General features: G+C 39.7%; 1 protein-coding gene across 1 annotated transcript in view; it reads left to right on the top strand.

Annotated features, from left to right (window-relative positions):
• The window catches only part of LNP1 (leukemia NUP98 fusion partner 1), a 46,837-nt gene extending 42,798 nt beyond the window's left edge, over window positions 1–4,039 (top strand). Inside the window, exons 4-5 of the mRNA XM_008570352.1 lie at window positions 248–478; window positions 3,523–4,039. Of these exons, the coding sequence (XP_008568574.1) occupies window positions 248–478; window positions 3,523–3,669 (378 nt within the window). The 3' untranslated portion in view covers window positions 3,670–4,039. The remainder of the gene's footprint in view (window positions 1–247; window positions 479–3,522) is intronic.
• Window positions 4,040–11,384: the final 7,345 nt, after the last annotated feature.

Raw genomic sequence — 11,384 nt, 5'->3', positions numbered from 1 at the left:
GGGTGCTCTATTTTACTGTCCTAATTGTGGAGTAGCAAACAACATAGCTAATCTTGGGATGTTCCACTGAATATTTTAACCAATTGACTCTGCAGCCTCATTGTAGGAGAAAGTTCTTACTGATCAAAAAGATACAATTTCATTTCAATATGAGATTTGTTTAGTTAGTAGATTATAGACATTCTGCTTCTGTGTTAATACTGTACAGTCTCTTTATATTGTAAAAATTTTCATTCTTTATTCCCAGTTTCCTGTCCTTCCCAGAATTATGTCATCTGACAGCCATCCTAGAAGGCATTCTCATGAGGACCAGGGATTCCGATGCCATTCCTCCACGCGGGATTACAGAAAATGCCCAGGGGATGGGTCATTTGGGAAGCCATTGGAATCAAAAAGAAGATCCCATTCCACAGTTCAAGAATTTTCAGATTCCTTTGAACAGCAACTATGCTTTAGAACCAAACGCTCTGTCTCTTTGGTATGTAACAGAGCTACTGAATATTTAGGCAGCTTTAGAAAAGGAAATCCAAAGGCTTCATCCTCTTCAAGTCTGAAGAGAACAAATCTAACTTCATTTACACCTTGGTGATGAGATCTTTGAAAAATGACACTCAGTTTAAGATAGCCTAGATGAACAAAATTTTTTAAATTGTCATATTTATTGAAGACATCTGGGGTAGGAAGAATTCCTGGAAGACCATACGGGGAATGTTTTTGTTACCAAGGTCTTCTGGTTCTTTGAGTCTGCTTCTATCAACCTTATTATAAATAATTGTGACTCATTCTCCTTTCACTATTAGAAGTAGAGAAAAACTGCCTCTACTGCACATCTCCTTTCATATTTAAGTCACTAGCAAATAGTCTATGATGGTGTTGTGTTTCCCTGTACTTTTACAAAACACACTGAAGGAACTCTCTAGACATTCTCCAGCAAGTATCCAGGAGTAAGAGTGGTCCTGGTGCTCACAGTGGCCTCGTTGGTAGCCTTAAGTAAAGTACAAGGGAGAGATAGGCATGAAATGGAGGCAAGAACAGAATCTTCACTGATGCCAAACTTGCTACATAAAGTAATAAGCTAGAGATCAATTAATTTGGGGGCAGTTTTTCAATTCTGCAACATGCTCACTAAGTGGCCTTGAGTAAAATACTTTTTTTCTTGGTAGGTCTTTAATTTTTTGCTTTATTTTGCAAAACAGAAATAATAATATGTTGCTGCCATGTAGGAGGCAAAGCAAATATTTGAACCTAAGTGTATTGACTCCTGGTTCTTGAGCTCGACTCTGTGAATGCACAGGCGAAGACACTCAGGTGCATTCTGCTTTATTGTCCATCTGAGCACGGTGCTCCCTACCTAGCAGCATGGCTGTTGTGACGGTCACTGTACATCTTTGCCTTTGAGGTAACACCTCACTTTTCCCCAGAGTGACTCTGTGTATATATGATTCACCTACAGTAAGCTGGTTTATCCACCTGATCACAAGAAATAATAAGGAAGGCAGAATAGTGAACAGCTGTCACTTACTGTATCTAAACCTCATTATTAAGAATTCCTGTTTTGGGCCGGCCCGGTGGCGCACTGCTACAGTGCGCTGCTTGGGAGCATGGTGGCGCTCCCGCCGAGGGTTCGGATCCCACATACAGACCAGCCGCTCACTGGCTGAGCGGGGTGCGGGAGCAACAGCGAGGGTTGCGATCCCGTTGCCGGTCCTGGTCCGGTACAGGCGCGACACTGAGGGTTGCGATCCGTTGCCGGTCATGAAAAAAGACAAAAAGGGAAAAAAAAAAAGAATTCCTGTTTTGTCTTTTCTTTATATGGTTTCAGATATAGAGAAATGTTGCAAGAATAGTATGAAGAATTCCTATACACCCTTCATCTAGATTCCTTCCAAATGTTAACATGTTCCCATATCTGCCTATCCCCTCTCTCCTTCCCATCCTTAAACAAAGGCACAAGAGCATTCTCTTACATAATGCAATACAATAATGAAACTTGGGAAATTAGTACTGATACAATACTATTATATCTAACCTATAAACCTTATTCATATTTTGCCAGTTGTCCCAATAACATACATAATAGCAAAATTCCAGATCATGTGTTGCAACCAGTTTTTATGTCTCTGTAATCTATTTTATTCTGGAGCGATTTCTCAGTCTTTTCTTGTCTTTCATGACATTGGCATTATCTGAAAAGTAGAGGCCAGTTACTTTTTAGAATAACCTTCAATTTAGGTTTAAATGATTTCCTCATGGTTATATTTTGATTATGAACTTTTGGCAGAATAAAACAGAAGTGAAAGAATTACTGTTTTAAAACTGACATGTTAATTTTATATGAGTTAATTTTGGAATTTTGATCAGATGAACACAAGTGACGAATCTAATGAAAGTCATCTGGAGGCACGTTTATAGAGTTGGTACAATTTTTAAGTTCCTCTTAACTTGTATCTCAGCTTCATTGTTGGTTTTGCTTTCTCACTTTAATCGATGGACCATTATGGATAGAAACGAAAAAATCTAGGTATAAAAACAATTTAACTTTGTAAAGTAGCTAACACCACTGCAATAACCAGACATCTCTGTCACTCTCAACTTGCAGGGCTCTGTCACGTCCTTGCTCACGTGACTGCCATTCACCACTGCGTATGTTCACTTGATAGACACTCAGAGGTTCCCCAACATTTCTAGTTCAAGTAGGAGAGAAGTAATGATTTTACTTGTCTATTTTTTAAAAAATAAAAGTGGAAATAGATATCATCACCACATTAATCAATGTCATATATTGGTCAGGCGCTCCCTGAACAAAGAAACTATTGAAGCACCCCTTCCCCAATAGTTCCCTATCTTAATGCCCTGTTTATAGTTATTGCACTTACTATTGGTTATTTTCTTGTTTTCTTTTAGGCTTACTTATTGTCTGTCTTCCTCCACCTAGGTGTAATATCTAGGAAGTAGGCTCTCTCTGTGTAGTGCCATATCTCCTGATCCTAGAACAACAGTATACGTTCAATAAATCAGTGAGTAAATGGGGAAACTCCAGAGCAACCTGCTGAGGAATGTTAATCTGGTTGGATGTCATTTCTCAATACTTCATTATTCATACAGCCCTCACATTAAGATTCAGTGCAAACCCTACTACTAATGTAATTTAAGGGAGTGAACACAGGGAGGTTAGAATCATTCTGTGTGTGATCTCACTTTCCTTTTCAAAAAGCACCAGGAAACTATTAACTTCATCATGCTGTGAAATCACATCCCTCAGTACGTCAGAGGTAGTCAAGTCGTGCAGGTTTAGCTTCCTTCCCAGACCGTATGCTGATGACCAGGCCCCTCTAATTCCTTTTCTTTGTGTCTAAAACCTTCAGCTATATTTTAAGTTGAAGCAAATTTATTACTAGAAACTGAGATGTGGAAGTGTGCTAAGTGATAAGGGCTTTTTAAAAATGTCTGCTTGGTTGGAGAAATGTGGAGTGTTTTCAGCTGCTGGCACATATCTACCCTTATTTGATGCTTCTTTTTCAGGGACCTGAAAGCAGGAAGGAGAGAAATGAAAGAAAATGCCTGAAGATGGAGATAATAACCCGCAAGAAAGCAGAGGAAGGAAGGAGCTCCAGGAAAGAACACAGAGAAGCATACATGGCTCCTGTGTGTGAAAAAGGGCCCGAATAGTACTTTGTTTCCACATCACGATTACGGATCATACTGGATTTTTGAGCCCCACCACCATTTCAGGATGTCAGGTGGCAGCTGTAAAAGAGGGTCTGCAGATGCTGAGTGGCTGCAGTGGGCAGTTGTACTGCTGCTCCTTAAAACGGCGTGAATCATGCTCCAACTGCTTCTGGCATCTTAGTTGAGAGTGTAATCTGCTTTCTTGCCCTTTTATGGGAACAAAAAGAATAAAAGGTATTTTAATAGAATAAAGTAATTTTTGAAAATGTAAAAAAAGATATTTAAAGAGCCTCCCACACATCTTCACCAACTCTTTTTCCACCTCAACCTCATGAGTAGTCTTAAATAAAAGTCATTGGTGTGATTCTAAGTGTACTTCCTTATTAGAAATAATTATGTAAGTATGTCTAATGGCCATCATTTAATGAGAACTGGTAATTAACATGCCATGTACTATGCTGAATGCTTCAACGTGTTACCTAAAATAATCATCACCACCCTGGGTGGGACCTTGTATTAGGGTTCTCCAGAGAGACAGAACTAAAAGGATAGATAGATAGATAGATAGATAGATAGATAGATAGATAGATAGATAGATGAGAGGGGATTTATTAGGGGAGTTGGCTCAAGTGATTGTGGAGGCTGAGAAGTCCCATGATGGTCATCTGCAAGCTGGAGAACCAGAGAAGCTGGTAGCATGCCTCAGTCCAAGTCCAAAGGCCTCAGAACCAGGGAAGCCAATGGTGTAACCCTCAGTCTGAGGCTGAGGGCCTGAATACCCAGGTGGGCCCACTGATGCAAGTCCCTGAGTTCAAAGACTGGAGAGACTGGAATTCTGATGTCCAAGGGTAGGAGGAGAAGGGTGTCCCAGCTCCGGGGGGTGGGAGGGGGGGAGAGAGACTCACCTTACCTCTGCCTTTTAGTTTTATCCAGGCCCTCAGCCAATTGTATGGTGCCCACCCACATTGCATGTGGCTCTTCCTTACTCAGTCCACTGATTCAAATGTCACTCTCTTCTGGAAACACCCACATAGACACACCCAGCTATCCGGGTATCCCTTAGTCCAGTCAAGTTGACACAACATTAACCATCACAGACCTATTTTCCTTTTCACTTTTTCGTTGAAGAATCTGAAGTTTAGAATAGTTCTGTAGCTTGTCAGCATGGTGGCAGAGTTACAGCCAGAGCAACATCAGTTTGTTCTGATGCTGGAGCTAATGCTTCTGATGTGAGCCAGGACCTTGATTTCCCTTTAGAAGTGGATCCCAACTTAGTACTTGTATGATGTGATTGTGAATGAGTGAATGTGAATGAGGAAAGCAGGTGTGGGGGAGGTAATAATTTTGATTACATGGGTAGAAACAGATCCTCTGAGGTCAGCTTTATGCTCTGGGTTTTTTTTTTTTTTTTCCTTTTTGTCTTTTTTTTACTGACCGGTAACGGGATCACAACCCTCGGTGTTGCGCCTGCACCGCGCTCAGCCAGTGAGTGGGAACCAGTCTCCACATGGGATCCGAACCCTCGGTGGGAGCGCCGCCGTGCTCCCAAGCGGTGCACTCTCCAGTGCGCCACCGGGCCAGCCCTATGCTCTGGGTTTTAACGGGTTTTAACTTTATGAGACCAACTCCTATCACTATTTTTTCCCTGGGAGAAGGATACTGGAATTCTCTAATACTCTCCCTATTTATACTTTGACTCTGTCTTGGATCTCCAAATGCCCAAAGGCAGCTAGATTCTCCATTTCGTAAAGAAGAAAATCTCCTAGTACTACTACTCATAACTAATACTAAAATTGATTGCTTATGCTAGAAACTAACTTAGACATAGTAGAAAAAAGAAGAAAAGGGGAATGAAAAAATAAGGGAAAAACAGTGGGAGAAAAGTAAAATATCAATGATCTTGACTACCATTCTTTCACTTTTCATATAACCTGTACCTTCATCCATTCTGGATTGATGCTTTCATTTGGCCTTTTTAACACATTATTATGATTTTTCACATATGTAATGAAAGATGACTTCAAACCATTATATAGTGACTTTTGCCTATTAATTGCCACCCCCAAAGGGGAAAATGGGGCCTGACCTGCCATTGAGGTCTGCTTGATGCTGCTCTCATGGCTAAGACACTTGTTTCCCCGCCCTTGCTTTGGCCACTTTTCAGTATTGCCAACAAAATTTTAGATTTGGGGATGGTTCGTTCATATGCTCTGGCCCCTGTAGAAAGGTCTGGGGAGAGATGGCCCACCCATGGAGAAGAGGAGACACCTGGATGGATTTCCCTTGGCTCAATGGCTATTTGGCTGAGTCATTAACCACATCCTACTCCTGCTAGGATACCCACAAAGGTTCTTCTCCCTAGACTCAAAAATGGCAGTACATGGAAAAATTATGATTAGGAATTTTATAATATATTTCACGAAGCTGTAATGTAGTCTATCATCAACTCGCTTCAGGATCACATTACTGGGAGGTCTAGCAGACTCCCTGAAAATGAAGTCTCAAGTTTACTGCTTTTGTTGTATCTCCAAACAATCTTGCCATAATAAAAAATACAGATTGAGAAAAAGAATAAAAATTAAAAATCTGTTAGACTACATACTCAGAGATAGATGTGGTTAATACCTTGGTGTATGTCCTTCCAGAATATTATGTATGAGTACACATGCACATACTTATACATAAGACTTTTTTTTTCCAGTCATGATCTCATTGCAGTGAACAATATGATCATTAACATATTTTTGGATCAATAAAATAGTCTACTGCATAATTTGGATGATTTCTTTCCAATACCTCTCAATGAGGTCAAGTCTCTTCTATCATAAAATCTCTTCCTCCCTATATACCTATACCAATAGACACCATCCTTGATATCTAATAGATATCACCTTAGCTATCTTCTCTTTCACAGAAAACTTCTTGAAGAGCTATCTACATTTCCCCCTCAATTTTCAGACTGCTGCAGTGTGACTTCTATTCTTACTTTCTACAGAAACTGTTACCCATGACCTCCCTGCTGTCAAATCCTGTGAAAACATAGGTCTACTTACCTTGCTTGACTTTCTGGCAATATCTGACATTGCAGACACTCGGACCCTCTTGAGGCTATCTCTTTGGCTGTTGAGACTTACGTTCTCCTGGGTTTCCTTGTAACTCTCTGGTCACTCCTGGTTGGTCCTTGGTGAAGGGTTCTTATACCTTAAAGATTGGTTTTCCCTGGCACTCTGCCTAAGCACTTGTCTCACTCTCCCTGGGGGATCTCAGTCATTCCCATGATGTCAGCCACCTGTGTGCTGATGACACCCAACTCTATCTCCATAGTGCAGACTCTCTCCTGAGAATGCAGCTGTCCCTTGGACATATAATCAGTTGCAGGTTTCACAGGCATCTCAAACTCATCTTTTAAAAGTAAACTACTCTTCCTCGCCCTGTCTGCCCTCCATCTGCTCCTCCTCCTGTATGTTCCCTTTCTCAGTGAATGGTAGTATCATTTACCAGTTGCTCGAGCAAGAATCTGCCTGGGTTTTAAGCCACCTTTACTCCTCTTCTCTCACTCTCCATCCAATTAATCATCAACTTCTGCCTATTTTGCCTCTAAATGTCAGTCAGATCACTTCCCTCCATTCTCATTGCCACTACCTGATTTCAGGCCCTTTATATCTCACCTTGTTTCTGACAAAAGAAACAATAATACTTTAGATGTATTTGGTTAAATAAAATATATTATTAATTTTACATTTTTTTCCTTTTATAGAAGCAGCTACTAGAAAAGTAAAAATTACATGTGTCTTGCACTGTATTTCTATTAGACAGCAGTGATCTATACCCTGACTACCTCTCAAGCCTCTATTTGTATTACCTGAATTTTATTTTTTAAGTTTTTTTTTTTTTCCTTTTTGTCTTTTTTTGTGACCGGCAACGGGATCGCAACCCTCGGTGTTGCGTCCGCACCGCGCTCCACCAGTGAGCAGACCGGTCTCTATATGGGATCCGAACCCTCGGTGGGAGTGCCGCCGCGCTCCCAAACGCTGCACTCCACCAAGTGCGCCACCGGGCTGGCCCTATTTTTTAAGTTTTAACTGAGCTTAAAATGTATTGATATTTAATTATCCCAAGATGTTATTTTGCATTGATTGGCCTGATACTAGTTACAACATTTTAAGTAAAGTTTATTATACCTGACTCTGTCTTCCCTTCTTCTCTCCCTCCTTGGGTCCTTTCCTTCCTTCCTCCCTCTCTTCCTTCTTCCCATCTTTTTCTCTCCATTAAAAATGTTCTTATATCTATTCATATTTTCTCCTGTGCTATAGTATACCTCAAGTAGGTTTTATCATGTAGTGTAATGATTTCTTCATGTCTGTCTTCCCATTTAGGCTGTAAACTCTTAGTGGAAAGAACCATGTCTTAATCATCTTCACAATCCCAGAACCCAATAGGTGCCTCTTATATAGTACTGGCTCAATATACACAGTTTGAGGGTGTGATTCTAAATAACCAGGGCCCTAAAACTTGAATTAATTCTATTTTAGGCAAGACACAGTCATATATTACTCTCTAAGAATAAAAAATTGTTTTCGCACTTAATATTTTCTCCCTAAAAAGGAAACTTTCTTTGCTTATAAAAGCGATATGTGGAACACTTTCAAATAGTGCAGAAACATATAAAATAGAAAGTGACAGTCTCTCAGAAAAGCCAAGAGTTAGAATTACGAGCTTAATAAAGTTCAGCACTACTGTCAAATCACTCTGGTTACTCTACTCTAGGGGGCAGACTTGAATCGACATTTAGACTGGTACTGCCAGACACAGGCCTCAGTGTGTGGCCAATGACAACATCACTATCGTTACTTTCAAATAGAAAGGAAAGGACTGCAGCAACCCTCAGAGGTTGGACTAAACAAATTAAATCTTGAGTTATTTTTACTTATTAATGCATTTAAAGGTACACATGAAAGATGACAAGTTGGTTATCTCCATGGGGCACAGAAGGACAAAGAAGGCTTAAAATACTGTGCAGATGACTTACATTTGGTACAAATTTTAGACTGCAAAATGAAGGACTATACATTTTAATTTTCTGTCTTTGGAGTTAACATCCTATTCTAACCTTAAATTACGTGATTCTCTTTTGGCTGAGTTCATGCTGTAGCTATAGAGCCAGTTTTCATAATTATTGGCTAAGCACAATTCTACCCCCTCTACATGTATGGAGATATGAGGAAAAAAACAATAGTGAACTGTGAAATCCCTCTGTTTCCCCAGCTTGTGCATGCATGGGTGCCCAGCAGCTCTTGAGTGGCTTAGACACCAGTGCTGGGCCACACCTTGCTAGAACAGAATCTGCCTTGGCTTGTGATCTCTGAGTCTCTCTTTTGCTTACTAATTGCCAGGATCCATCTGTTCATTCAACAAAGTTTTTCTTTTTTTAACTTCTTGCCATGTTCTGGATATACGACAATGAGCAAAACAGACAAAAACCCCTGTTTTCAAGGAGCTCACATTCCTCTAGTAAAGATAGATGAGAAACAAAAATTAAAGAAACGTATAGCATGATGTCATAAAGAATAAAAGCCAGTGAGGAGGACAGAGATGATGGAAATGCTCTCTTAGATGGGGTTTCAAAAAAAGCCTATTCGATGAGGTGACATGTGAGCTTAGGTATGGATGAAATAAGGAAAAAAGGTCTGAGGTGAGAACTAGCTTGGCTTCATTTACAATTAGCAAAATATTGTTGGAAAGAAGTGAATGACAGGGGTGCAATGGGAAATGAGGTTGGAAAGTGCCAAGGCCAGATAATCTATGGTCTACCTGGCTGTTATTCTAAGTGCAATGGGAAACTTTATAGAATGGTTTCGAGTAGGTGAATCACATGGTCTGACTTAATCTCATGGAAGGATATATAAAAGGAGGCAGCATTGCTATGCCACTTCAGGTTACAATGCTGCTTTTCCAAAGTTCCATCATTAGTCACTGTTAGCTCTGTGGCTGCGACGTAAAAAAAGAGGGGAAAAAATGAAGGTACTCTCCTTCAAAGTTGAGAATACCCATTTGACAAACAGCATGGTGCATGAGTAGGCTTGTTGAATGAATGAAAGAATGGATGAATGAATAACTGGTAATTGAAAAATCAGATTCATTGACTCTATATGAAGTCATATGTCCTCATCAGTGGACAATGATCAACGAAGCCATGTTCCAAGTATTACAAGTACCTTGAAACACAGGTTTCCCTTCACTTCACTAGTCCATGGATATTTACTAAGGGCTACATGTACTACGATATAATAGGTGCTGTGGTGGGCACCAAGATGGGTGAGACACAGTCCTTGTCCTCAAGGAGCTTCAATTTTAGTTGGGAAAACAGACATAATCACAAAACAGGATGCTTAAGTTGGGATTTTGACTGAGACACCAAAATGTAATAGATGCTGCATAGCGAAATTAGGACTTTTGCAAAATGGATAAGACCTAAATGTCAGATCTGAAACTATAAAACCCCTAGAGGAGAACATAGGAAAAAAGTCCCTCAACATTAGCCTTGGCAATGATTTTTTGGATATCACACCAAAAGCTCAATCTATACTTATAAATATATGGGACCACATCAAACTAAAAATATTCTTCACAGAAAGGAAACAATCAATAAAATGAAACACCAGCCTACAAATTGGGAAAAAATATTTGTAAATCATGTATCTGATAAGGGGTCAATTAAGCTGCCATATGGAGAGGCCCACATGGAAGAAATCGAGGGTGATCTCTTGCCACCAATCATCAAGGAACTTTGGCTCTCATTCCAAAAACGTGCAAAGAACTGTATCCTGCCAATAGCCATGTTACTTGAAAATGGATCCTTTCCCAATAGAACTTCAGATGAGACCTCAACTCTGACTGATAACTTGATTGTAGCCTTATGAGAGACATCAGAGCAGAGGACCCAGCTAAGGCAAGCCAGACACCTGACCCACAAAAATTGTGAGCTAATAAATGTATATTGTTTAAAACTGGAAAAAAGGGGTTAATATCCAAAATTTACAAAGAACTCACATAACACAATAGTAGAATAACAAATAACCCAATTAAGAAATAGGCAAAGGATCTGAATAGATATTTCTTTAAAGAAGACATAAAAATGGCCAACAGATATATGAAAAGTTGCCCAACATCATTAATCATCAAGGAAATGCAAATCAAAACCACTCCAAGATACCACCTCATATCTGTTAGGACAGCTATTATCAAAGAGTTAAAAGATAACAAATGTTAGCAAACATATGGAGAAAAGGAAACCCTAGTACACTGTGAGTGAGAATGTAGATTGGTGTAGCCATTATAGAAAACAGTATGGAGATTTCTAAAGAAATTAAAAATTGAACTTCTATATGACTCAGCAATCCCTTTGCTGGGCGTATACCCAAAGGAAATGAAATCACCACCTTATAAAGATCTCTGCACTCCCAGGTTCACTGCAGTATTATTCACAGTAGCCGAGATAGGAAAACAACCTAAGTGTTGATTAATGGACGAACAGATAAAGAAACTGCTTGTACATGGAATATTATCCAGCCTTAAAAAAGGAGATCCTATTCGCCACAACATTGATGAACCTGGGGGACATTATGCTAAGTGAAATAAGCCAGACACAGAAATAAAAATATTGTATGATCTCACTTATATGTGGAATCTAAAAAAAAAAAAAAAAAAAAAAAAAA

Source organism: Galeopterus variegatus, unplaced genomic scaffold (assembly GCF_000696425.1).
Source record: "Galeopterus variegatus unplaced genomic scaffold, G_variegatus-3.0.2 Scaffold596, whole genome shotgun sequence".
In the NCBI taxonomy this organism is placed as follows: Eukaryota; Metazoa; Chordata; class Mammalia; order Dermoptera; family Cynocephalidae; genus Galeopterus; species Galeopterus variegatus.
The sequence above is the reverse complement of the archived record's forward strand: the minus strand, read 5'-3'. Positions and strand labels throughout refer to the sequence as shown.